This window comes from Pelodiscus sinensis, chromosome 31 (genome assembly GCF_049634645.1).
Source record: "Pelodiscus sinensis isolate JC-2024 chromosome 31, ASM4963464v1, whole genome shotgun sequence".
Classification (NCBI taxonomy): domain Eukaryota; kingdom Metazoa; phylum Chordata; order Testudines; family Trionychidae; genus Pelodiscus; species Pelodiscus sinensis.
The window spans coordinates 1,936,521-1,964,368 of NC_134741.1; the positions used below are offsets into that span (position 1 = coordinate 1,936,521).

The 27,848-nt window shown below is 49.3% G+C and overlaps 2 protein-coding genes across 7 annotated transcripts in view; one reads left to right on the top strand and one right to left on the bottom strand.

Moving 5' to 3' along the window:
- Positions 1-324: 324 nt before the first annotated feature.
- The window catches only part of LOC142818222 (uncharacterized), a 49,893-nt gene continuing 22,369 nt past the window's right edge, over positions 325-27,848 (bottom strand). Inside the window, 5 exon segments of the mRNA XM_075912465.1 lie at positions 325-4,040; positions 4,961-6,142; positions 6,339-6,452; positions 7,711-7,883; positions 10,509-10,751. Of these exon segments, the coding sequence (XP_075768580.1) occupies positions 3,940-4,040; positions 4,961-6,142; positions 6,339-6,452; positions 7,711-7,883; positions 10,509-10,751 (1,813 nt within the window). The 3' untranslated portion in view covers positions 325-3,939.
- On the top strand, positions 10,534-27,781 carry LOC102453118 (uncharacterized). Of its 6 annotated transcripts, none has more exons than XM_025178361.2 (10): positions 10,534-10,644; positions 11,920-12,385; positions 14,759-14,854; positions 16,190-16,420; positions 16,741-16,763; positions 17,404-17,519; positions 18,084-18,143; positions 20,091-20,291; positions 22,056-22,169; positions 22,904-27,781. In XM_025178361.2, exons 2-10 carry the CDS (start codon positions 12,197-12,199, stop codon positions 24,391-24,393), a joined length of 2,520 nt encoding a protein of 839 aa, XP_025034146.1. In that variant the 5' UTR covers positions 10,534-10,644; positions 11,920-12,196; the 3' UTR covers positions 24,394-27,781. The 6 variants fall into 6 exon arrangements, with proteins under 6 accessions (XP_025034146.1, XP_025034147.1, XP_006136973.1 ...); XM_025178362.2 differs by having other exon boundaries at positions 10,613-10,679; XM_006136911.4 differs by lacking the exon at positions 10,534-10,644 and adding an exon at positions 10,691-11,022.

The following is a 27,848-nucleotide window of genomic DNA, read 5'->3' on the forward strand; positions in this document are numbered from 1 at the left end:
CTGGCCCTCCTCTCTGCCAGGCCTCCCAGTCCCAAGAGCACCTACCCTCTGTTGTCCAGCCAACAGACAGTCACCCCACCTGATCCCGTGGCCATGGTGGACCCCGAACACAAGGCCCAAGCAGGAGACTGATGCAATCTGACCCCCTTCCTCCCTCCAGGTTTCAATCACCCCAGTTAAATAACAAGGATTGTGTTCAAGAAAATGTTTATTGTACATAGTTTGGCATGAAAGTATATTTTCTACATAAAAAATGAACAAAAGCTTTCTTATGTTTGCAACGGTGAGTGAGTGATATTTAAAAAATAAACCTGAATTTATTCTTTTGAGACAAACCCTGGTGTTTATTATTTCTCCAAACTGGGTCAGGAGATGGGTTGTGGAGGGAAGCTTTTATTGGGCCAGGGCCCAGTCTCCAGGCAGAAGCCCCTCAGTAGAGTCAGTGGCCTCCACTTGAGAATTGCTCCTGTAGGGCCTCCTGTATGCAAACAACAGACTGGTGAGCCTGGCGGATGGCAGCTGGGCAAAGTGCCTCTCCTGACCATCAGCACCTTTACCCCACCCTGGTAGGAAGGCCTCCCCTTTCCTCTCCACCAGGTTATGGAGAACACAACACACGGCCACCATCTCAGGGATGTTGCTCTCCCCCATGTCTAGCCGTGTGAGCAAGCACCGGAATCTCCCTTTTAAACATCCTAACGCACATTCTACCTGGTTACGAGCCCAGTTAAGGTGAGCATTAAACTGCTCCTTGCTCACATCCAGGTGGCCGGTGTAGGGCTTCATCAGCCACGGCATCAGGGGTTAGGCGGCATCAGCCACTATGCACACCGGCATGAGCACATCCCCAACCGCAAAGTCGTGATGCGGGAAAAATGTTCCTGCCTGAAGCCTCCGGTAGAGGTACGAGTTCCTGAAGATGTGGCCGCCCTGACCACTCAACACAAATGTCAGAAAACTGGCCATGATGGTCGATCAGGGCCTGGAGGACCATAGAAAAGTAGCCCTTTCTGTTAATGAATTGGGCTGCTCGATGATGCGGTGCACAGATTGGAATGTGTGTCCCATCGAGCGCTCCTCCACAATTTGGGAAGCCAAGGGCAGCAAAGCCGGCCATGACGCTGTCCAGATCTGCTAGACAGACGAGCCTGTTCAGCAGCTCAGAACTGATGGCCCTCACCACCTGCAGAAAGAGACAGACAACAAAATTTTAGAAGGGGTGCCTTATCTCTTAGGAGGAGAACCCACCACCCACCTTCCCTCTCAAACACCCTGGGAATCCCCTCCTCAAAACTCCCCCCCATTTTCCATTAAAAGCATTTTCGGAACAGAGCATCTAGATTGGCACGGACGCCTTTCCGCAAAAGTGCTTTTGCGGAAAGGCGTCCATGCCAATCTAGATGCGCTTTTCTGCAAAAAAGCCCCGTTTGCCATTTTCGTGATGGAGGCTTTTTTGCGGAAAACAAATCTGAGCTGTCTACACTGGCCCTTTTGCACAAAAGTTTTGCGCAAAAGGACTTTTGCCCGAATGGGAGCAGCATAGTATTTTTGCAAGAACACTGACAATCTTACATGAGATCGTCAGTGTTTTTGCGGAAATTCAAGCGGCCAGTGTAGACAGCTGGCAAGTTTTTCCGGAAAAGCAGCTGATTTTCCAGAAAATCGTGCCAGTCTAGACATAGCCAAGGGGTTTTACCCTTTTGGGCTGCCTTTTCCCCTCTCTGCAGCAGCTCCCTGGCCTGACCCTGTCATAGTAAAGAAAATATTCTTTTGCTTGGAGAATAGATCTCTCTCCTTTCATTGATTGCCCTGTTGAAATGAATGAGGTGTAAATGAGACTGAAAGGTGAGCACCTCCAGCAGCAGTTGCAATGGTGGAGAGAGGCTAGGAGCCAGATACAAGACAATACCTGTGAAGTGAAAAGAAGACTGGACATACAGACGCCTTGGGAGTCAAGCAGCAAGTGCCTGTCCTTGAAAGAACTCTCTTTGAAGCATTAAAAAGGTGAGGTGATGACTAACTGGCTGCACAAGAAGGATAAATATGAGGCATCTTGTAGAGGGACCCAGGGTTTTTGTCTTGTCAACATTGGAGCATTGATCCGGATCTGCAGAAGCCTGGCTCCACCCCTTCCCCATCTAATGCACCTGGCCAATGTAGTTAGGGGGAGCAACTATTGGTAACAACGAGTGTGCTTGTGTGTGTGTGTGTGTACACAAGAACATGAATGTAATGTATCATATGCATATGATAAAGTATTGATTAGTCTATGTATGTTCAATAAATGCAGTGTGTTACCCTATCCCCTAAAAAAGACCCTGTGTGCTTCTTTTAAGACCAACAGCCACTCCTAGGTGCCCAGGCCTGGTGCATCATTTCCCCGGGTTACTGACTGGCTGGAGCCAGTTCTGTATTGTCTCCTTCAACAACAAAACTGAACAAATGGATCTTGTGCCAACCTGGCTGTATGCTGGACTAGTGCTGTGTGCACCACGGAGTTTCCTGCATGGTGCCCACACAGGAGAGGAGAGGGGCAGTTTGAGTCACCCAGCTTTGCCCCTTCTGAAAAATAGGATGTCTTCCCAGTTCATGACAAGGACAAGTGTGGAAATGGAGCCTCTAACTGACCTGTTGGGTCACAGCCACTGTAACAACTTTGAGTGAGACCAGAGCAATGAGTGGTAGTTTTCCTGGAGAGAATCATGCTGTTCTCCCTGACACAGGATCAAACTCAAACCACAACAGTGAGAGTACTGTAGCCTAGCCACTAGACCAGCATTTCTCAACCAATGGTACAACTACCCTTAGGGGTACTTGAGAGAAGTCTGGGGAGTATTTCAACACAACTGAAACTCAGAAAAAATGGATTTTTTTGTATTAATTTTTACAATGCTTTATTATTTTTGTACTTCTTACACCCAAAATTTCATCACCCATCTTGCTACAATTAAATTGTTTAAACAAATGTGTTGCAATAGTAGAAAAAAATGGTGTGTCTGAAAACTGTAGGTACTGGGGGTACTTTAATATTTTTTTTAAAAGGGGGTACTTCATAAAAACAGATTGAGAAACACCGTACTAGACTGCCAGGAATGCAACAACAGCTCAGCTATACAAACTTTTCACAGGGCACTGTCTGTCCACTTGAGGACGTGGGTCCATTCTCCCTGGTTCAGAGGGGACAAGAACAGAAACCAAACAGAACATCAGAACAGCCAGACTGGGCCATGCCAGGCATCCATCTAATCCAGGATCCTGTCTCATGACAGCAGCCAATTCCATTGCCCCAGAGGGGATCATGAGAACAGACAACTGTCGAGTGATCCTACCCCCATCACCCATTCCCAGCTTCTGGCAAACCCCAGCTAGGGACACCTTTCCTGCCTTCACGTTGTCCCCAATGGGGTAACCTGACAGCCCAACTTCTTGATGCCACAGTGCCCACCCCAATGAACCCAATATAGGCAGGCTCCCCAACCCAAGCCATAGAGGGAGGCTCAATAGTCACCCCCTCAGCCTAACGCAGAGACTTAAAGAGCAGGCCTGGGCCATGTAAGGCCGGCTACTCAGTTCTTCCCTCTCTCTTCCCCCAGCAATCACCATGGTGCAAAGCACAGAGAGATGGGGAGGCAAGGCAACATGTGGGGCTCTGTGGTGTAATGACAAGCATGTTGGCCTTCTAAACTGTGGTGCTCAGTGTGAACCACACCAATCATTCAAAGGTTGTGGGTTCAAATCCCACCACTAGCCCAGCACACAAGCAGATCGGCACATTTTTGTTACTACCCCAGAGCCTAAGGAGGTCCACAAAATCTACTAACTCTGGAACCCCAGGAAAGCAAATTTGGCCTATGGAAAACCCTGAACCTCAGTACTCTCCATCCCTTCCCCTCACCCTGTGAGTGCCAAATGAGTGAGGTGTCTCATTTGGGGGCCACATCATTGGGAGTTTTGGGAGGAGTTTTTTTGCTTCTCACTTCTGTGTTCCCTGATTTTTCTGTGGCTTAGTGGCCCGGAACCCCAAAAAAGGTTCTCCATGCCTGCAATAAAGAAAACATTGAATTTCTTTGTGTTGGACACAAATTCATATTTTACTTTATTAAAAATGAAGTTTGATCAACCAACTTGAGAAAGTTAAAATGCTTAATCTTTGTAAGAATTTAAATGCAACTCCCCAGCTGCAGCCTTAGCAAAATGGCTCAAATGTAATTTAAAAATTAATAGTGAGTTTCCATTAACAGGTAGTCTGCAGAAAGTTTTGGAGTGGGCGAGGCCTCAAGAAAGGGGTGGAGGCTTGCAGAAAGATCTGGGAGGGAGCTGGGGTGCAGAAACAGGCTGGGAGTAGGGTGTCTGGCCAGGCGGAGGGCGCAGAAACAAGGGAAGATGCAGTGTAGCCAGGAGAGAAGGTGCAAAAACAAGGGAGGGTGTCAGAGCAAGCTGAGTAGGTTGGGAGGGTGAGGGGATTGGGGTTGGGGGGGGTCTGGGGGTGAGGGGAAACATTCCCCAGCTTCATGCCCTGTGCAGCAACATCTCCAGCCACACTGTCCCTATCACCCCAGAGGGAGGCTCTGTTACTACCACAGCCCTGCCATGTAGCAGCAAGTCAACCATGGAGACCAGAGGCATTGCTGCTGCTGCCACATGGCCTGTGGCCAGAGGCACTACTGCCACAGCCAAGGAGCACAGAGCTGGCCCCCAGAGGCATCCTGCCATGGTCACATGGCACAGGAGGCATGAAATTCTATGGCTGTGGGCACAAGACAGCTTTGGAGGCCAGAGGAGCAGCCTCAGCCCCAGCACTGCCTCCTCTCCAGTTGCTACATGGCAGAAAGAGGGGGCAGGGCTGAGCTCCTTCCCTGGCAGCATATGCCCATTAGGGGGCAGGGCCTGGCCCTGCCTCCTGGGCAGGATCAAAGCCCTAGGCAGGCCCCATTCTATCCATTGAGAGGCTTTTTCCCACCTCTAGTATAAGGTTTCTCTCCTGTGTGGGTTCTCCTATGTGCAACAAGGCTTGAACTGTCACTGAAGCTTTTCCCACAGTCAGAGCAGCAGAAGGGTTTCTCTCCTGAGTGGATTCTCCTATGGGTAAGAAGATTTGAGCTCCGACTGAAGCTTTTCCCACAGTCAGAGCAGCTAAAGGGTTTAGCCCTTGTGTGGGTTCGCCTATGGATAAGAAGATTTGAGCTCTGACTGAAACTTTTCCCACAGTCAGAGCAGCTGAAGGGTTTATCCCCTGTGTGGGTTCTCCTATGTCTAACAAGGTGTGACATGCGACTGAAGCATTTTCCACAGTCAGAGCAGCTGAAGGGTTTCTCTCCTGTGTGGGTTCCCCTGTGCAAACGAAGATTTGAGCTCCGAGTGAAGCTCTTTCCACAGTCAGAGCAGCTGAAGGGTTTTTCTTTTGTGTGGGTTCTCCTATGTGCATCAAGGCTAGAGCTCCAACTGAACTTTTTCCCACAGTCAGAGCAGCAGAAGGGTTTCTCTCCTGTGTGCGTTCTCCTATGGATAACGAAGATTGATCTCTCACTGAAGCTTCTCTCACAGTCAGAGCAGGTGAAGGGTTTCGCTCCTGCGTGGGTTCTCCTATGGATAGCAAGGTGTGACCTCTGATTGAAGCTTTTCCCACAGTCAGAGCAGCTGAAGGGTTTCTCTCCTGTGTGGATTCTCCTATGGGTAACAAGATGTGATGTGTGACTGAAGCATTTTCCACAGTCAGAGCAGGTGAAGGGTTTCTCTCCAGTGTGCGTTCTCATATGGATAAGAAGATTTGAGCTCCGACTGAAGCTTTTCCCACAATCAGAGCAGCTGAAGGATTTCTCTCCTGTGTGGGCTCTTTCAAGTTTAGTAAGAGTTGCACAGTCACTGCAAGCATAGGGGGACTGTTGATGGTGTATTTGCTGTTGAACAGTTGCTGTGTTTGTTTTCAACCCTCTGCTTCTGTGACTGGATTTACTCTGCCCCTCTCCTGGATGGTTTCCCTGCAGTCTTTTTGGGCTATACTGTCTCTTACAGGTCTCTCCTTGCTCAGAGCTTTGAGAAACATGCCCTTCAGATCTTCTCAATAGCATCCTACATGGATCCATTTGTTCTAGTCCTTCCTGCTGAAGACTCATCTCATGGCTCTCAGTCAGCCTTCCATCACCTGCAGGGACAGAAAATCCAGACACGAATTATTCCCTTTGCTAAGCTAAAAGAAAACTGTAAAATACAAAGAGAAAAGGGGAAATATGCCCAAAGAACAGGCTGAAGAGTCAGTGAAACTTGATGAAAATGCACAAGTGACACCTGCTGTGAGGACTCAGAAATTAGTTTCTGAGTCAGTATAGCTGATTGCTCACCTGCGTGGGTGTCACTGATAAGCTCCCCTTCCTCACAGCTCTGGAGAGCTGGGATCCACAGTTCCTCCCCCTGCTCCACCCTGGAGATCACATGAGCTTTGGAGACTGGAAATCCTGTTTGGGGAGCAATTAACCAAGTGCTTACCATGTTCATTAAGGTCTATGCCATTACTGCTTCCAGAGTCAAGATCTGAGTTGCCCACCCAGAGCAGCTCCTTCCCCACCTTGCAGAGACTGGGCTCTGGCTGGTACAAGATCCCAAGACACACTCACTGCAGGAAAAGTGCATCCCCCCACCCTGGGAAGACCCAGCTGATTCCCCAGGGGAGCTGAGCACTCTGCTGCACTCTCCAGGGTACAACTACATCTCCCTCATGAGCTGTTCCATCCCAGGGCAGGAACACACTGCTGAGAAGGGGAGATCTAGGGAGGATTTTCAGGTCTGACACCGAGGTCCCCAGACAGGGCTCAGACTCCAGCTGCCATATGGCAGGTCACTAGGGCTTGGAGAGGAAGGACTGAGCAGAGCTCTAACTCCCCAAGGGCTCTGTACACAAAACTCCGGGCTGGGGGGCTGGGCTCACCCTGCTCTCTAGCTCAGATGTTCTACTTGGGGCAGAAGGAAGCAGGGGAAGTTGTCTGAGCAGGAAAATGAACCCTTGGCTGGCTGCTTCAGGCCCTGCCTATGTTCCACGCTCCTGATCCCAACTGCCTCTGCCTGGGTGGACCCTGCCAGTTGCCCACAACAGCTGTCATTCCCGCAGCCAGCCAGGATGGAGATGGGTTGTGCTGGTACTCTGGTGTTTGTGAGAGTTGCTGCAGCTCAGCTCCTCTGCAGAACCCTCTGCAACCTGGGTTCTACTCTGCCAGCAGTAGCATTTGTGTGATTTCCCAGTCTCCCTCTTCTGGCCAGTCAGGCCTGCCATTTGGTGCCCCTCTGGGCTGCACAGAATCTACCAGAGGCAGGAAAGGATTCTGAGGTGGCACCTTCCTTCCAGGGACTCAGCACAATAGCAGAAGGGGAGCCTGCAGGCACTTACAGCAGCTGCACCCAGCTGCACAACTCTGGTACCTGCTTTTCCTGCCTGAGCCCTTCCACTGACACCTCCGGCCAAGGCACAACATGGGTAAGATGGTGGGGAAGCACAGTGAGAACTTGGCTGTGGGAAGAGCAGCACCAATGTTAGGTCCCTGAACTTGCTTCTCTTAGGTGGAGGCGTGGAGGGAAGAGTCTCTCACACAGGAGCCAGGATTATTTGGCAGATACTCCTGACGTTGGTAGTGGGGGCAATGAGGGATCCTGAACCAAACCCAACCCAGTTGCTCCAGAGCCCACTCAGTTTCTGTTACCCAAGGGGACAGAAATCCTTACCCAGCCAGCTCACAGCCTCATAATTCTCCTGCATCACATCCCTGTAGAGGGCTCTCTGGCCCAAGTCCAGCAGAGACCATTCCTCCTCAGAGAAATACACAGCCACCTCCTCGAAGGTCACTGGCTCCAACACGGCCATTTCCTGTCCCTGGCTCTGCAGACCAGGGGCTGAGCTGGGGAGAGACATGGATGTTTTGCAGGCTGGCAAGGGGAGAAGGGCAATTGGAGACATTTCAGGAGGGGCTTTAATCCTTTCCTCACCCCTATTCTGGCAGCAAGGCGGGAGGGAAGCGACTAGTTGAGTAGTTACTTGACTACCCAATAAGCAAATGCTGGTCAGGTAGGTGACTACTCGACTAGTTGCTTACATCTCTACTCTGGACCCTTAAAAAAAAAAAGAGAGAGAATTGATTTAAGAAAAACTGGATTTTGGCATCCAGAAGGGCTGTGTCTGGACTGGCAAGTTTTTCCGCATAAGCAGTTGCTTTTGCGGAAAAACTTGCCAGCTGTCTACAATGGCTGCTTGAATTTCCGCAAGAACACTGACTTCCTACTGTGTGAAATCAGTACTTCTTGCGGAAATACTATGCTGCTCCCGTTTGGGCAAAAGTCCCTTTTGCACAAGAGGGCCAGTGTAGACAGCTAAAAACTGTTTTGTGCAAAAGCGCGTCTAGATTGGCATGGACGCTTTTCCGCAAAAAGTGCTTTTGCGGAAAAGCATCCGTGCCAATTTAGACGCTCTTTTCTGCAAATGCTTTTAACGAAAAACTTTTCTGTTAAAAGCATTTGTGGAAAATCATGCCAGTCTAGACGTAGCCAAGGACTGTCAGAGTGAAGGGCCCCATTGGAACATATTGTAACAATAGAGATGGCACACACAGAAACCTTTACACCAAAATGTGTGATTAGAAGTACAAATATACAAGTAAAAAGCTAACTATTTGTATATACAATACAGTAATAGAAAAGTAAAATGTGTACTTCAGGGGTTGCAGGATGGGAAATGAATTACAGCAGTGTTTCCCAAATTGTGTTCTGTGGAAACCCAGGGTTCCGTGAAGTGAAAATAAGGAAAATTCCATTAAAACCTGAATTATTGTAAAGGAACAGAATTTTCATTCATTTATGAATTTCACTGAAAACAATTTTCATTTGTGTTTGCCACAATAAGTGTCCTTGTGTAATGCCATCTTAGCCAGAGAGTAGGGATGATGATGTCACTACCCAGCGCTGCGCATGCAGTCAGTCGGGAGTTCCAGAAAATTCTTTTGAGTTCAAAACAGTTCTGTAGCCAAATAAAATTGGGAAACACTGACTTACAGAAATATAGATTTTGGTAAGAAGTTTGCACGTACAAAATGATTTTCAAATGTAGCTCAGTGCTTTCACATTTAATCACCTGGGCCGTAGTAATCATCTGGGAAGCAAAATCTACCCAAGTGGCCAGCGATGGGGAAAAGCACCAGGCTAATGGTGACCGTATTTCCCTATGTTTCTGTATTTACAACTGGTAAAACGACTACTATACAAGTGGGCTCAGCAGCAATCCATCAGAACTGAACTGCCCAACAGTTCAATTAACATCAAATCCCTGTTAAGCATAAGGACTGTGTAGCTGGAGCCTTCTTAAAATATAAAGTGTACAGTGCTCACTTTATTATAAATATATCCACTGTCAAAATGACAAACAAAAATGACAAAGGGTGAAGGAGACACCCCCTACACCTCTCTCACATATCTATGTGTCTGACAGAACTGTCTAGGAATTTTAAATGTCAGTTAATTGAATAGTCAGGTAACCTCAAGAATTCTTATTCTATACTCCCTGGGGGTGGGGCCAACAGCCAGCACACTCCAGTCTTACTTCGGAGGAGCCCTCTGCTGGTGGGTAGGCGGCTGGGGAGCAGGGATTTGGCAGCAGCAGGACCTGCCAGTGCTGATGGGGAGACAGAAAATACAGGACTATTTACCCATTTTTAAGAACAAGTCAGAGCAGCTGAGGTTAAATCCAGCCCTGTCCCTTTAGCCCAGGACGTCTGCTCACTAACTAAAGTCCTGGAAAGGAGGCAAAACAACAGCTCTCTCAGGCAGCCCCCAGCCACTGAATCTCACCCCCTTGGACAGTGCCCACCTCTCAGGAAGGGAAGAGGCACCTCCTCCAGGCACTAGCCACCCACACAGCCCTGGCAAGTGGGCACTGCCACCCCCCATCCTGTATTTTTACAAAGACTGCAAATGTCTCTCCACACACACTGGAGTATTTTTGGGGGCGGGGGGGAAGGCAGGGCTGCCCACAATTTACCCTGCTGCTTGTCCCAATTTTGCCCTTTGGCCCCTCTCTGGGCCCTGCAGCCAGTTCTCCTCACCCCCTCAGTCAGTTTGGCTCCTGCACAGACTGCCTCCCCTGCAATTTCATGCGTCATTTTCTCTCCACAAACTTGGGGGGGAGGGGATTTTTTGGGGTCAGAGGCTGCACACACGCAACCAAGAGAAGGAAAAAAATTTAACCCCCCCCCCCCCCCCGCTCATGCGACCCTTGACTCTCCACATTCACCACACACGGGGGAGCGGCCAGGCCCTGGGGAGCGAGAGACTAGAAACCAGGGCGGGCTCCCCAGAGGTTCGGGGCCGGGGCCAGGCAAGGCCACCCGGGCCGCAGGTTCCCTGCCCCGCCTGACAGCGCGAGTGGTTCCCGTCAGACCCCAGCCCTGGGAAGAGCCCTGAGATGCCCCCCCAGCCTGGTCTCCCCCCTCCACTCCCGTCAGTTTAGCCCCGGGCAGCCCCCGCCCCGCACGCACCGGGCCTCAGAACGCGCTGCGCAGTCGCCAACCCAGCTGAGCATGCGCAGTAGCCGCGCTGCCTTCGCCATGCGCGCATGCGCAGACCGGGGCTCGACAGGCAGTTCCGGGTGCGGCGGCAGCTGCTGCGCAGCGGGTAGGAGGCGCGTGCCGGTCTCAGTTACGCGTGGGGTACGTGCGGGGAGGGAGTACAACGCCGGGTGCGATAAGCCCGAGTGCTGGGCTGAGACCGGGGGGGCCCCGCTGGCCCGGTGCGCATGCGCAGTCTGACCCAAACCCCAGCCTTTCGCAGCGCGCCGTCCGTGTTTTCAATGCGTTTCCCTCCGCGCGTCACTCCCGGCCCCGCTGCGATTGGTCCCTGGGCTGAGGCCGCCGCGGTGTTTGACTGCGCGCTGCAAAGAGGCAATAGCAGCAGTGCCCGCCGTGATCACTGCGCACCCTCAGGGCGGATGCTGAGGGGGCCGCTGGTGCAGTTACCGCCGCGCAGTGCCGGGGGGCGGAGGAGTAGAGCGAGGTGAGATGGGGGGGCGGCGTGTTCCTCTGCGACCCAAATCTCTGGCGGCTTCTGCCTGACCCCGCCGCTCCGCGCAGCTGCTGCCCGGCCCTGGCTGGGGGCTCGGCGGGGGGGTTGTTTGTTTGTTTCTTTGTTTCCCGCCGCAGCACTTCATTGGCTCCCGGGTGCGCCCACTGCTTCTCGCGGTGGCAAGAGCCGGGCGCTGCGCATGCGCGGGTTAGGCATTCGGGCCTGACGGCGCGTGGCTACGGGGCCAGACTCTGGGCGGGGCGGTTCGCTGGGGTAGGGGAGAGCCCTGCTCACTGTCTCAGTCACTTGCAGGGCATCAGTGTGGGAGGGGCACACGCAGGCTGAAGGGGTGGCAAGGCTGGGGGGGAGGGGCTGCAGCTCCGCTTGTGGGAGTTATTAGCTCAGCTGGGCTGGGGGAGGAGGAGCAATTGTCACCCACCATTCTGTGCTGCTTGTGGGTCAGGCTTTGAGTATTGGGACACACTATCTGGGGGCAGGGTTTGGGGCAGTGGCTCCTGCTGGGCAAAGGCCTTTCCTCCGGCCGGCTCAGTGCTGCCTGCCCCCTTCTCTGTTGTTAAATTAAAAAAATTCAGACCAGCATGTGTCGAATGTTCACGCTAGGCTGGGGGGCAGGGGCTGAGAGCTGGGTACGGGTCAGGGACACGCAGAAGGACTGCGAGAGAGGGCCACAAAGTGTGTGGGTGAGGGATTTGGACACAGGATCAGGAGGGGACTCTGGTATGACTGACACAGAGGCAGGGAGTTCTAGCTTGCCCAGTTGGTTGGGGGTGTCCAGTGCAGGCCCAGGCACGGGCAATGAGTGAGCAAATCTTTGGGGGATTTTTGGTTTTAATTTTGATATATATATATATTTTTTTTTATCATCAGTGCTGGTACCTCACACACATGCCCTCCGGACCTGCCCCTACGTTTCTGAGTTCAGGAAAGTGAAACTACCCTGTTCCCCAGCCCAGAGGCAGCTATAGCAGCAGAGAGCCCTGTGGAAAATCTCAGGGAGGAAGTGACTCGTCCCGTCTGTCAGGAAGATTTTACAGCCCCTGTCACTCTGGAGTGCGGGCACAATTTCTGCTAGGCCTCCTTCAGCCATCAGTGCAGAGTCCCTGAGCAGCAGGGACTTCTCCGGCCCATTCGGCAGCTGGCAAACATGAAAGAACTAGAGAAGCAGCTGAATGTGCAGACAGCAAAGAAAGCGAGATGGGACAAGGTGTGCAGGGAGCACCAAAAGAACCTGAAACCGTTCTGTAAAGAGGATCAAATTCCTATCCGTGTGTCCTATCTGAGATCCCGGGCTCACACAGTGGTGCCCATACAGGAAGCTACCCAGGAGTACAAGGTACAGAGTTGCTGTCCAGTGTAATGGGAAATAAAGTTGGGTTTTAATTACAGGATAATTTCACTGACTGTTACCTGGCACAGGTGTGACACAGCTCTGTGAAGCCTTCATGGTACAAGAGATGCTGTAAAAAGTAAATACTTTGGCTGTGTGGCAACTTACATCAAGTCTTTACAGATACCTGGTGTGGGAAATGTTTCTCTCAGGTTCTGAATCCTGAAACCCAGCCCTCACTAGTGATGGCAGTGGTGTTTACATAAGGGAAGATGTTAACAATCAGAGGTTTAGATCACAGGAACTGCAGGACAGTCTATGAGAGTGAGCTGCCTTGGGACTGCAGAAGAGGAGGTTACAAGCAGTTACTGATTGAAAGAGAAGCAGTAAGAATCCGTCATTTGCTTTATAGACCCACAGTGGAATCAGAGCCATGCACAACACCCAGCAAGGAACAGTCCCTGCCCTAAGCAGGTTACAGTTTAATTAGACAAATGGTGGGAAGGGAAAGTGGGGTAGAAACTTCCTCATGGTCACTAAGCACATTACTGATAGAGTTTATCCCAGAACCCCAGTCTCTCCAGTATCAGTCCAAGGCCCTAACTGCTAGGTTACCCCTTCATCCTCCCCCCCGCCCCGTGCCTCACCATCGCCGAACAGTGTGGCCCTTACGAGGGAAAGGTGCCTTGCTACAGGACCCAGGCTTAGCAGGCACAGGCGACTTCCCACTGGGATGCTGAACTCCTGGCCTGCTCCATGAGGGATTAAACTCTCAGATGCTCCAGCCGGCACTAGAGGAGGTCACTGGGCTGGATGCTGTGTGGGACTCTGAGTGCCCTAAGTCCATCCACAGCAGGGCTGCAGGCTGCACAAGACCATGCCAATCACCCCTGGGATTCATCTTTGTTGTGGCAAGAGTTCAAACTGGTCAACTGCTGAAGTAATGCTTATTGGTACCAGTTACCAGTTAAACTCCCCACTGCCCCCATTCGTACCTGCTTGCCCCTAGCAGCTAATGTCAGTCTGCAGCTGCTGGGAGTCCTCACCTGCCGGGAGTCCTAGTGACCACTCACGGCAGACCCTGTGAAAGAGCCCTGCCCCCAGGAGAGTACACATCCACTACCATCTCTTCCTGTTGGCATATTGACAGGTTGAAAATACTGTTGGGGTGTGTCTAGACTACAGGGTTTTGTCAACAAGGGTATGTCTAGACTACAGGGTTTTGTCGACAGATACTGTCGACAAAGCTTCTGTCGACAAAGAGCATCTAGACTGCATCCAGTTCTGTCGACAAAGCAAGCCGCTTTGTTGACATAACAGTGTGGACGCAAAGGACAGGGTAGATGCAATAATGCCTTCTATCGACAGAACTCTGTCAACAAAAGGCGTTATTCCTCGTAGAATGAGGTTTACATACGTCGGCAAAACTGCTGTGTTTTGTCAACGTTATATCAGCATAACTCAAAGGCAGTGTGGATGCAGGTATAGTTTTGTTGACAAAAGTCTACTTTTGTCGACAAAACCCTGTAGTCTAGACCAGTGGTCTCCAACCTTTTTACACCCAAGATCACTTTTTAAGTCTCAGAACAGGCGAAAATCTACTGCCCCGCCCCTTCCTTGAAGCCCCGCCTACATTACATGAGGAAATCTAATGTAAATGTACTGCGCAGGTGTGCAGTTCAGAGAGGGCTCAAGAGCTACTCTTAGAGCCCCTGAGATCTACCGGTAGATTGCGATCTACTGGTTGGTGAACACGGGTCTAGACACACCCCAAAAGTGGACTTTTGTCGACAAAACTATACCTGCAACATAACGTCGACAGAACTCAGCAGTTTTGTCGTCGGCTGTAAACCTCGTTCTATGAGGAATAAAGCTGTTTGTTGACGAGTTCTGTCGACAGAAGGTTTTATTGCATCTACACTGTCCTTTGTGTCTACACTATCATGTCGACAAAGCGGCTTGCTTTGTTGACAGAACTGGATGTAGTCTAGATGCTCTTTGTTGACGGAAGCTTTGTCAACAGTATCTGTTGACAAAACTTCTGTCGACAAAAGCCTGTAGTCTAGATGTACCCTTACTGATTAAATTGTAATCAGTTCCATGATTAGTATTTTTAACCCTTTTTACTGCCCTACTACCCACCTGCATCATTCTTTATGAAGGTACCACCATCGATCCGTCCCCCAACCTGACAGGCGTCTTGCTGTATCTGCTGTCTCTTCCTGTCTCTTTTTCTATGGACAAAGCCACGTCCAAGGCTGAATGCCTGCCAGACAGGGACAGAGCTCCACAAAACTGGGACTGTGCAGCTTAAAGGCAGACAAATGGGCTCCCAACATCTCATGGGGTTTACCCTGGTGCTTATTTCTGTTTCTTCAGGAAAAATTGGCTGCCCATTTGAAGACTCTGAGGGAAGAGAGAGAAAAGCTGCTGGGATGGAAAGCGATGCGGGAGGGGAGAATCCAGGAGTATCTGGTAGGTGCATGTGGTTATGAACCGACAGAGACTGGCAGTGGGAGAGCTGTGTTAGGAGGCAGACTCCTTTGTTGCCTTGGTGAGGTTGGGCTTGTTTGTGTCTCTCCTGGATCGTGGATTGCTGGGTTAGAACCATGTGAATACAAGCCTTGAGCTCCCATGTCAGTGCGTGAGTTAATGTCCAGCCCCTGTGACTTTCCAGAAATCCTCCCCGAGGGAGCTGAATGTCTCCATCAGGAGCTGTCTGCTGTATCTGCTCACCTGGTGCATTACCATGTTTGTTTCTTTTTCGTCCCTGAGTATCTCTGTCAGGCTGGTGCTGAGTCCTTCCTCCTGATGCTTTGGATCTGAATTCCCAGAGCCCATAAAAACAGAAGATGCTGCCCATGAGACATGGGGACATCCCTTTCATGTTGTGCTTAAAAGAAGCACCTGGGATCTTTTTCAGAGGGATAAGGCAACACGCCACATTTATTGAACATACACAGATCAATCAATATTTATCAGATGCATGTGACACATTACACTCATGCACTCTCTCTCACACAAGCACACTCCGTCTTGTTGTTACCAAAAGTTGCTCCCTCTAACTGCACTGGCCAAGTGAATTAGATGAGGGAGGGGTGGAGCCAGGCTTCTGTTGATCTGGATCGATGCTCCCATGTTGACAAGACGAAAAAACCCCAGGGTCCCTCTGCAAGATGCCTCATATTTATCCCTCTCATGCAGCCAATTAGTCATCACTTTGCCTTTCTTAATGCTCCTTCAGTGAGAGTTCTTCCAAGGGCAGGCACTTGCTGCTTGACTCCCAAGGCATCTGTATGTCCAGTCTTCTTAATGAGTTCACTTCACAGGTATTGTCTTGGATCTGGCTCCTAGACCTTCTCCACCCTTGCAACTGCTGCTGGAGGTGCTCCCCTTTCATTCTCCATTCACACTTCATTCATTTCAACAGGACAATCGAGGAAAGGGGAGAGCTTTAAAGACATTTTTTCTTACAAGATCTATACATATACAAAGGAAAGTGTCTCTTAATACAAAGTTATAGGAGAAATGTTACAAAGATTCTATAAGAACACTTAAAGATATATCTAAAAGGATAAGATCTTAATACAAAGTTACATGAGAGTGATAATATCATCCACATTGTGAGGGACATGGGGGCCAAAGGAAATGCTGGGAGAGGCACCTCTGACTCTTATCTACAGAATAGAGTCAAATGTCACAAATTTGAGGGTTTTCCAAGAATTTTTCCCTGCTGCATGCTCGGCTCCCCATGAAAGGGCCCCAGGTTCCATCCATGCCCCGACCAGCCCTTTCCCCTTTTTCATACAGAAACAGACACAAGTCGAGAGGCAGAAGGTTGTGGCTGAGTTTCAGCAGCTGCGGCAGTTTTTGGAGGAACAAGAGCAACTCCTGCTGGCCCAGCTGGAGAAGCTGAGTGAGGAGATTGGGAGACTCCAGACTGACACTGTTAGGAAACTCTCTGTGCAGATTTCCCATCTCAGCGAGCTGATTGATGAGCTGGAGGAGAAGTGTCAGAAGCCAGCAAATGAATTCCTGCAGGTGAGACTGAGGGAGAAACATCCCAGCTCCCCACACAGCGAAGGGAGGCTTCTGAACCACAAGCACTGGGGTCCAGCTGTCAGATCTAGGTGTAACTTGGTATGTGCATTGCTGCCATGTGAGTGACTTTTGTGCTTTGTAGAGTGACAGCCACAGAACTATTAAGGATGTCAAAGCCACATTCGCTCACAGGTTCCATGGCCCTGGGGACAGCACAGGGCCTCTCTTCCCCATATATTTGCAGACTCCCTTCCCTTGGGTCTCCTGTGTGTATCTGATGGGGCTGAGATTCTTTTCTGTCTTTTTTTTTTTTTCTCTAGGACATCAGAAGCACCTTGAGCAAGTAAGTGACTCTCACTCCCCTCACACTGCACAGCGCAGGGAAAGGGCTTGGCGGTGATGTTAGCACCACATCTCCTGAGGGCTCTACAGCCAAATGTTCAATACAGACATCTCTGATTCCTTTAATTCTGAGGCTCTCACCCTTGCAAAGTAGACTCTGGAATTCCCCATTCAGGGCACAGTCTGATGTCAAATATTTCCTAGAGCTGTCACCTCCCTGGGGACTGGCTGCCTCAGGACTGTGGGGCTGGAACATTGGCCTGTCTGCTGGGATCAAGAGTCTGTCCCTCGTAAGAGCAATTTGGGCACTTTTGTGGAACTAGCTGGGGAGGGGAGAGCTTGTGTCCCATTCTAATTCCTAGGGGGCACCTCCTGTCCCTGAGTGTGGCTGGAGGCCAACAAATGAACTGGCCATCAAGGCTCAATTCTCCCTTTGTCCCCCAGCTGGTCTCTCCGGGCCAAAGGTGAAGAACAGCAATGGGACCATTGAGGGGAAGGTTGCACATCTCTGGGCTGTGTTGCTCCTGCTCTCAGGCTGGGAGAATTGGAGGAATTCTAACTCCAGACCTGTTGGAGCTGAGACTCCCTAGCCAGAAGTTATCAGTAAATGAACTACAATCACATGTAATTGTTTCTGCCAGGTGTGAGATGGGGCAGTTCCAGCTGCCGGAGGAGATTTGTCCTGAACTGGAAGAACAAGTCAGTTGTCTATCCCGGAAAACGATTGCGCTGTCGGAAACTCTGAGGAACTTCAAAGGTACTTAAAAGGGATGGAGGAGGGGTGAGTGGTTTAAGTATATGAGACAGTTGAATCTGGCCTCTGAAGCCAACCTTCCCCTGCCTCAATTCCCACATGGAGCATGATGGCCCCGTCATGCTGCTCTCCTTAGAGACACTGAGCGAACAGACCCAAGTACTTGCAGATAGAGCCAGAGGTTTGCAAACTCTGAAACTCCTGTTAGTGTCAAAGGGATTGAAATAGGTAAAGTTACTGTCATGGCAACGCCTTCACTCAGTGCAGGTCTAGGTTATAATGAGGCAGTAAGTGACTGAGAGAAACCAAATGGGAGGAGGTGAGGAGGGAAAAGTAAATCTCACTGCTTTTTTCTCCTGGGACTGGTGTGAGGCTGCTGGGATGTTTGCTCCATTGCTGGGAAGTGCCTGAGTGAGAAAGGAAACAGAAGGTTTCAGACCTTTTCATATGAAACACCTGCATGTGTCTGTCTGGTCTCTGATACAATTGAAATGCAAAGTGCAAAATGGGGACATGGTTATGAATAGGAGAGCCTGGAATCTCACCTCTTATCCCTTCCCTCACCAGACACTCTGCCCTCTGCACTGGAGAGAGCAAGAGAAAAATCAGTGGGAGCTTTCAGACAAGGTGAGTTTCCAGGTGGAGATTCTTTAACTGATCAGAAAATTCCTTGTGAAAACATCTTCATGGGCTTGTCATTAAAGTTACCAACCAAACCAAGTAACCACGGCACGCACAGCCCTAAATCTCATCCACTGATCAGTGAGGAGACCCAAGGGCAGTGGATTGGAGACCTGTGGACATGTTGAGAAACACTTCTGTCTGGGGTGTGATACTAAAGGGGTGAAGTTAAAGCACACAACGGACAGCACCTTCAGGCTCAGATTTCACTGCTTGGTTGGTTTCAAACAATAAATAGGCTGAAAGGTTGAGAGTGGTTTCCATTATATCAGTCAGTTTCTGGCGAGAAACTGCTGGATCCCCAAGGGCTCTTCAGTTTAGTGCAAACCTGGGGAAAATATATTCCATGGGCTGGATCCATCAAATCCAGCCCATGGATGCTGGGGGGAGCTATGGGCTGGTTTTGTTCTTACCACATCCCATCTGCAAGCCACTCCAAAAATGACTGAGAGCCCAGAGGGAAGGGGAAATGCTTCAGGAGCTGCTTCCAACTCCAGGACAGTTTAATTGGTCGGATCCTGGCCAAAAACGATGCACCACTCCTCCTTCTCCCTTCCGGCTCGTAATTATTTACACACACACATGGCCCTGCAGCCTCTGTGAGGTTTGGGCAGGCTTCCTGCCTGCCTGAGAGAGGTGCTTAGCTGCTATCCAGATAAGTCTCCTGTCCAGAGGTTGTCTCTGACACCCAAACCTCTCTTTTCCCCTCCTAATCTCTGCTCCCTGCTCCTGCTCCTCACTCCACATACACAAACTCTCTCCCCTCCTCTTGCATCTAGTATATGCAAGAGCTCTCAGTGGTCAGAAATAAACAGCACCTAAGTCACTTTCTCTAAATTAAAGTTACTTTAAATTTCTAATGAGTAGTTGGCTAATCCAGTGCCCCATATCACACCTGCCTCCTTCACCCAAACTCCCTCCCAGAGTTCTCTCTCCCTCCTGCATTCCAATTCCTTAACCCAAGCTCCCTGCTTCTTCCAAAGTCCATCCTAAACCCTGCATTTCCTCCACTAATGCCATAGAAGAGTGCAGCTCTCAACCGCTTTCCAATTTCTTGGAGTGGCCTCCATCAAAATGTATTGCCCACTCTTGGTCAAGTGGCTACAGCTCAGTGAGAGCCAATAACTGAAAGCTGAAGCCAGACAAATTTCAGGCTTGAAAAGAGGCACAAATATTTGATAAGGAAGAGGATTAGCTGTTGAAACAAATGAGCAAAGAACTTGTGGATTCTCTATCTCTTGATGTCGTCAGATCAGCACTGGGCAACTTTCTAGAAAACATGCTTTGGGGGAAGAGAGCTTTGTGCTTGGGTACTTGGGCTAAGTGTAATAGCTTGTGCCACAGAGGAGGTCAGACTGCGTGACTATGGCTATCTTCTGATCCCATGAATCCGCTAATTTCAAGATTTCATCCTGCACACACTCACCTCTCTTGTTTAATAATCACCCGCATACTTAACTTCACTTAATCTCTGGTTCTCACATGTGACAGAGACTTTATAAATCTTTTCTACAACAAAGTTTTTGTTGTGAGTCAACCATTGAAAACTAGCGGTTTTTAATACAGCAGCCTAAATTGAATCTATGTCCATGTTCAGGCAGGTGAATATGTGGGGTTTTTTTTTTATTGGCAACACTGGGTGCTGAGAACTGAATCCCATTGTTGCAGGTGCAATAATGTTGGAACTCAAACCAGGTACTGAGAGAAATGAATGTTGCTTTGGCATCTAACTTGGGTGTGGTGTTTATGGAATATCTAGACTCAGCATTTGCCCACAAGTGCTAGACTCTGCCAATGTGTGTCACCAGGGACAGAAGCTTAGGAGAATGGGGGTGTGAAAAGGATTAAAAGATCCTTCTGACATGTCTCCAATTGCTCTTCTTCCCCTGCCAGGCTGCAGAACACCCACGTCTGTCTCCAGCTCAGCCCCTGGCCTGCAGAGCCAGGGACAGGAAATGGTTGTAGCGGAGCCGGTGAACTTCCAGGAGGTGGCTGTGTATTTCTCTGAGGAGGAATGGGCTCTGCTGGACCCAGGCCAGAGAGCTCTCTACAGAGATGTGATGCAGGAGAACTATGATGCTGTGAACTGGCTGGGTAAGGATTCCTGTCCCCTTGAGTATCAGAAACTGGGTGGGCTCTGGAGCAGCTGGGTTGGGTTTTGTTCAGGGTCCTTCATTGCCCCTGTCCCCCAATATCAGGAATATTAGCACGAGTAATCCTGGCTTCTGTGTGAGACAGTCCACTCCATGCCCTCTCCCAGGGGAAGCAGGTTCAGGGACAGAATGATGGTGCTGCTTTTCCCACAGCTGAGGTTTCAATGTCCCCACCATCTTGCCCATTGGCTGCATGTGTTGGGATGTTAAATATTGATTAATTGAATAGTCGAATAACCTCATCGATGCTTTTCGGTTAGTTGACTATTCTATAGTCTCCAGAAGGTGGGGCCGGCAGCCAGTGCATTCTGGCCTCACTCCTGAGGAGCCCCCTGCCACTTCACATTGCTTCCTCTGATAAAGAGGCAGCAGCTTGGAGTGTTGGGTGGGAGTTGGTCTGCAACGAGAAACAGTTTAAAATCCAGCTTCCTGGGCAGACCAGCTGCCTTCCACCCAGTGCTGCTGCCTCTGAGAAAGAGTTAGCAGTGTGGAGTGGCAGAATCCCCTGTCTGGGGGGTGTCAGAACTCTGAGACCTAGCGCAACCCATAACTGAGCCGGGCTGCCTGCCTGTCCAGCTCTTAAAATAGTTTAAATGAAGAGCTAGAGTAGGAATAGGTCAAAGCTGGCCAGCCTGCTAAAAGATGTACTGGTGTGGGGGGAGGCAAATGCATGTAGTATTAACCTATAAGCTTTTTCCTCTTGATTAATCAGTTATACTAGTGAATGGAAGTACCAGGCAGGAATGGCAAATACTGGAATTGTGGGGCTGGGTTCAGCTGTTGTTAGTGTCTGCAGAGTACCCTTTTGCCAGTGGGCTGAGCCCCTCAGAGTCCTTTCCTGCCTCTGGTAGATTCTGTGCAGCCGAGTAGGGCATCTGATGGCGGGCTAAACTGGCCACAAGGGGAAGGCTGGGAAACTACACAAAAGGCTGCTGTTGGCAGATTAAAACTGAGGCTTCAGAGTGGGAGCTGAGTTGCAGCAGCATCCACCAGCAGAGAAGCAACACAGCCCATCTCCACCCTGGCGGGCCACAGGAACAGTCTGGCACTGCCCTGGCTGGCCATGGAGCGGCAGCTGTTGTGAGCAGCTGGCAGAGCCCACCCAGGCACAGGTAGTAAAGCATAGTGTAAAGCATGAGTGTAAAGCATAAGCAGGGCCTGAAGCAGCCAGTCAGGGATTCACTTTGCTGCTGAGACAACTTCCTCTGCCGCCTCCTAGCCCAGGTAGAGCATCTGAGCCAAAGAACAGGGTGAGCCGAGCCCCACAGCCAGTGTCTTTGTAGACAGAGCCCTTGGGGCTCTAGAGCTTAGCTGGGTCCTTTCCTGCCAAGTCCTAGTGATATGCCATGTGGCAGCTGCAATCTGAACCCTGTCTGGGGGCCTTGCTGTCAGACCTACAAATCCTCACTAGGGCTCCCCTTCTGAGCAGTGTGTTCCTGTCCTGCCCTGGGATGGAGGTAATGTAAGGGACAAAGAGGGAGACTGAGGAATGGCCCAGCTCATTCTAGGGTATAACTAAGGCAGAGGGGATGCACTTTTACTGCAGATGAGTGTGTCCTGGGATCTTGTATCATCCAGAGCCCAGTCCCTGCAAGGTGAGGAAGAAGCCTCTCTGGGTGGGTGACTCAGATCCTCGCTCTGGAAGCAATAATGGCACAGACCTTAATGAACAAGATCAGCACTTGATTAATTGCTCCCTGAGTAGGATTGCCAGTGTCCGAAGCTCATGTGAACTCCTGGAAGGAGAGAGGGGAGAAGCTGCAGATCCCAGATCTCCAGGGCTGTGAGGAAGGAGAGATCATCAGTGACACTCACACAGGTGAACAATCAGCTAAACTGACTCTCAAACCAATTTGTCCCCCTCATTGTGTGTGTCACTTCTGCATTTTCATCACGTCTAAACTACATCACCCTTCAGCAGAGGTGTGTAGATTAGGCATGTCGATATTGCAAATGAAGCTGGGATTTAAATATCCCATACTTCATTTGCATAATGGTGGCTGCCATTTTTTTCGAAAAAGCCCCATTTAAAAAAAAAATAACAAAAAAGACAGTTTAGACGGAGATCTTTTGAAAAATCCTGTAAACCTCACTTTTTGAGGAATACAGGATCTTTTGAAAAAGGGTTTATTTTTGAAAAATCTCTGTCTAAACTGTTTTTTTTGTTTGTTTTTCCAAAAGCCCCATTTCAAAAAAACCAGCAGCTGCCATTATGCAAATGAAGTGCAGGATATTTAAATCCCAGCTTCATTTGCAATATTGATGTACCTAATCTACATCCCTCTGTCAACAGAGAGGTGTAGTTTAGACAGACCCCAAGTTTTACTGACCCTTCAGCCTGTCTTGACCTCCAGTCAGAAGGTGGCTGACAGGGGAAAGGCTAGATTTTTGCCTTTGGGAAAGGGTTATGGGGAAGGAGGATGAACTGAGCTTTTGATTATTGAACCTTTCCAGTAATTCTTTGGGTATGTCCCCCATTTCCTATTCCCCATTGAGAATTTTTTTCCAGTTCAGCACAGTGAAAGACTCCTGTTTGGATTCCCTCTGTCCCAGCAGGTGAGGGGATGCTGACTAAGAACAGTGAGAGGAGTCTTCAACAAGAAGGACCAGAGCAAATGGTTCCATGTGGGAGGTTACTGGAAAGATCTGAAAGCCCTGTGCAGGGAGACACCTGTGAGAAACAGTGTAGCCCACAAAGGCAGCAAAGAAACCATCCAGGAGAGGGACAGGGTAAATCCAGTCACAGAAGCAGAGGGGTGGAAGCAAATACAGAAACTGTTCAACAGAAAATCCCCCATCAACAGTCAGCCTGCACTTTCAATGACTCTGAAACTCCTATTAAACATGAAAGAGCTCTCACAGCAGAGAAACTCTTCAGCTGCTCAGACTGTGGGAAGAGTTTCAGTCAGCGCTCATGCCTTATTGATCACCAGATAATACATAGAGGAGAGAGACCCTATAACTGTTCCAGTAGCGGAAAAGACTTTGAACACAGGTCAGATGATGATAAACACAAAAGAGCCCATACAGGGAAGAAACCCTTCAGCTGCTCAGAATGTGGGAAAACCTTCAGTCGGAGTTCAAAGCTTGTTTCACATCGGAGAACCCATACAGGTGAGAAACCTTTCAGATGCTCTGACTGTGGGAAAAGCTTCAGTCACAGGTCAAACCTTGTTGTACATAGGAGAACCCACACAGGAGAGACACCCTTCAGTTGCTCTGACTGTGGGAAAAGCTTCAAGGAAAGGTCAAGTCTTGTTACACATATGAGAACCCACACAGGGGAGAAACCCTTTACGTGCTCTGACTGTGGGAAAAGCTTCAGTCAGACTTCAAATCTTATTGCTCATAGGCGAACCCACACAGGAGAGAAACCTTTCCACTGTTCTGACTGTGGGAAAGGCTTCAGTCGGCGCTCATGCCTTATTGATCACCAGATAATACATAGAGGAGAGAAACCCCATAACGTCTCAGATTGCGGAAAAGGCTTGAAGCACAGGTCAGATGATGTTAAATGCAAAAGAGCCCATGCAGGGGAGAAACGCTTCAGCTGTTCCGACTGTGGGAAAAGCTTCAGTCGGAGTTCAAGCCTTGTTTTACATAGGAGAACCCACACAGGAGAGACACCCTTCAGTTGCTCTGACTGTGGGAAAAGCTTCAAGGCGAGGTCGGACCTTGTTAAACATGTAAGAACCCACACAGGGGAGAAGCCATTCGCCTGCTCTGACTGTGGGAAAAGGTTCAGTCAAAAGCCAAATCTTGTTGCTCATGGGAGAACCCACACAGGAGAAAAACCTTTCCACTGTTCTGACTGTGGGAAAGGCTTCAGTCGGCGCTCATGCCTTATGGATCACCAGATAAAACATAAAGGAGACACACCCTGTAACTTCTCAGATTGTGGAAAAGGCTTCAAACACAGGTCAGATGATGATAAACATAAAAGAGCCCATACAGTGGAGAAACCCTTCAGCTGCTCAGACTGTGGGAAAAGCTTCAAGGAGAGGTCAGGCCTTGTTAAACACAAAAGAACCCATACAGGATAGAAACTCTTCACCAGCTCTGACTGTGTAAAATGCTTTAGTCACACTCACACTTGATTCATCACCAGATGATAACAAACAAGAGCAATACTTCCTAACTTCTTTGATTGCGGAAAAGGCTTCAAATACAGGTCAAACTTTATTCAACATAACAGAACCCACACAGGGGAGAAACTCTTCAGCTGCTCTATAGGGAAAGTTTGAGACAGAGTTCAAATCTTGTTAGACATCTCAGAACCCACACACAGGAGAAACCATATAAACCTGAGTTCCCTTTTTTTGAAGCCTGGGTAAAATACAGCCTGTGAGCTGGATCCAACCTGCTAAGCCATTAGATCTGGCCTGGAGAGGGAGCCGGGTTCCCCAGGCATGCTCCTCTGCAGCCATGCAAGCCACTTAATTAGGAATGTTCAATTTAGTTGTGTCAACTTATCAGCTATTTGATGGAATTTCCCTGCATTAGTCAATACAAGTATGTGTACACTTGCATCCTCTTTCGATAGAGGGATGCAAATACAGACAATCGAAATTGTAAATGAAGCTGGGGTTTAAATAACCCACGCTTCATTTGCATAATGGTGTTATGGTGCTATTTCAAAATAAAAATGCTATGAAGATGCGGTTATTTAAAAAGAAAGCCCTTCTTCTGAAATAACTGTTCAACCTCATTTTATAAGTAATAAGCATGTGGCCGGCCAGGCAGGCAGACTTGGCTGCTAGTTGGGAAGTCTCCTGGCTTAGCCTTCCCCTGGCACTCCATTCCCCAACCCTTTGCCCTGCCCCCTCCTGTATCCATACCCTTTTCCAGGTCTGAAACCCCTGTCTCCTGCTCCAGATCACAATCTCTTCCTACCCTACGTCACATCCCAAAAGCCTGCATCCCAATCCCCTGTTCTAGGTCACAACTGCCTCCTTCACCCAGACTTCCTCCCAAACTCAATTCTCCCTCCTGCAGGCCAGTCCCTTACCCCAAGCCCCCTTCTGCATCCAACCTCCATCCCCAATCCTGCACCTCCTCCATTAATAGCATGGAAGAGTGCAGTCCTTGGCCACTTTACAAAATCTTGGAATGGCCCCTCATCAAAAAACATTGCCCAGCCCTGCTTTAACCTCTATCTTAGCCCTGAGGCCCTTATCTCCAGCCCCACCCCAGAGCCAACTCTCATACCCCTGCTCCTCAATTCTTTGGATTGCACAATGAAAGGTTAAGGGCTGGAGCAAAGTGCTAGTCTCCAGTCTTGCCACATGAACTTAGTTCCGTGCACCCATTTGGAAATGGTATGCCACACATTTCCTCCTTATTGGTGCCCCTAACAAACATCATTCTGCACAGGTGTGGGAAAAATTCAGTGGACCATTGTTTATGAATGTCCAGCCTGTAATACAAGACATCGGTCCTTGTTAGAGCTAAGAGAAGCCACACTGCAGATAAACCCTTCAGCTTCTCCTGTGCCACAACCAGCATCGCTCCTTCTACCGAAGGTGGTTATAAAAACCAGTTTCACCAAATCCAAGCAGGTTCTCACGATCCCCAGGGATTGGCCACACTTTCAAGTCCATTTATACCTTAAAGCCTACGTACAAGAGCACACTGCCAGTCCTTTAGAATTTAAAATCAAAAGATTGATCACTAATGAAAGGAGGAAAATGTTGAGACTAAAATTGTTAAAGGAAGCAAACTACATACACCAGTTGCAGGGTTCAGGTTCAGGTTTTACCTGACACAAGTAAGACTACTCATATGCACCCCCCTCAGCATGGAGCCCTGGGCAACCGCCCTGGTAGCTCAGGTCTCAGAATGGCAGTGCCTACAAAGATACTGGTTTGAAAGGAAAAGGTGATGGGGCTATTAAAAGGCTTCTTCATTGGCAGGGTCATTGTGCTGGTGGATTGCTTATTTTGTGGATGACTGGGTGCTTGCACATGCAGCTGAGCTTTGCAGAGCAGAATGATGCAAGTCGTGAGTAACTCAGCACTTCTGGAAATGGGAGTGGAATAAAAAGTATATTTTCTAAAAAAAAAAAATCCTACTCGAGTAGAAGTCGAAGTATTGCAAAAATACATTACTTAAGTACAAATATGCAAAAAGTGTACTTGTTATATAACAAAATATTTCTACTTAAGTTACTTTCCAAGTCTGGCAGGGCACTCATTTACTTAAAGGGGAATTAGCTCAAGTGGCAGAGTGCTTGTTCAGTATTTGATAGGTAGTGTGACTGATACCCCCATTCTCCAGTAATGGGGAGTCCCCTTTTCACTGACCGAGCCAGACAAAGGGGCTCTAGGGACCCTCCCTCTTCCTGCTTGCTCTCCATAAGGAGATAGCGACAGGCCTAGGGGGGCAGAATTGCTCAGGTGGGAAAGTAGCAGCTGCCTCCCTTAGGCTGAGGCATTGGCTGCTTTCTTGCTGACCTATTATGACAGCCATTTGCCCCTCCCCACAAAGCTGATTGGCTAGTAGAGAGCGCCACTAAAGGGCACAATCACTTAGCACCCTGTCATGCACTGAGTGATTGAGCAGAGCATTGGGAGGGACTTGATGGCATCTTAGCTGTAGGTCAGGTCACCCACAGGGTCCCTGAGCACCACAACTTAGAAATCCAAGACACTTTCCATTGTGCCACAGAGCCCCACATGCTGCACAACCTGACATCTCATCGCCCTGCTTTTCAGCATGACAGTTGGTAGGGTAGAAGAAAGGGAAGCCAGGTCTGTCTTTTTGGGAGCCCTAGTAAGAAAAGAGGAGTTATTGGAAGAGCTTAGCCCCTGAGTTGACTCTTCCAGTGAAAACAAGGAATGACACTGCCCCTGCCACTGGAGAATGTAGCATCAATCCCATTGCCTCCATCATGCAACCCTAACCTACCTCCCTTGCTACCAGGGGCTGTGTATGTGTCTGCCAGGGGTAGGGAGGAGGGATGTGTGTACCCAGCCAATGTGAGAGGTGTGCCTTTGGGGGAGAGGATTTCTGTCCCTCCTGCTCCCTACTTGTCTGGCCCCGGTGGCCTAATGGGCAAGGAAAAGGTGGGAGGGAGGCAGGCTAATCCCATGAACATGATTTGTCAGTGCCAAGCATGACATCATAATCAAACATGGGAGTAATTCTGGGTTACCAGAAAGATCCTTGCTACATGTCAAAACCTGGGATTGAACCAGGGGCTTTTAGGCTAAGGGTCACCCATCTGAGCTACTTTGGCTGCTGTAAGTGAATGTGTCTGGCCTGTAATTCTGTTTGGGTACGTCTAAACTACATGCCTCTGTCAGCAGAAGCATGTAGATTTGTTTGTTCAGCAAAGGCAAATGAAACCACGATTTAAATGATCACGGCTTCATTTACATTTACATGGCTGCCGCGCTGATCAGCTGTTTGTTGGCTCACACGCTAGTCTGGACGTTCCCCTTGTCGACATCAAAGCCCTTTGTCAGCAGCCCCAGTAAACCTCATTCCACAAGGAATA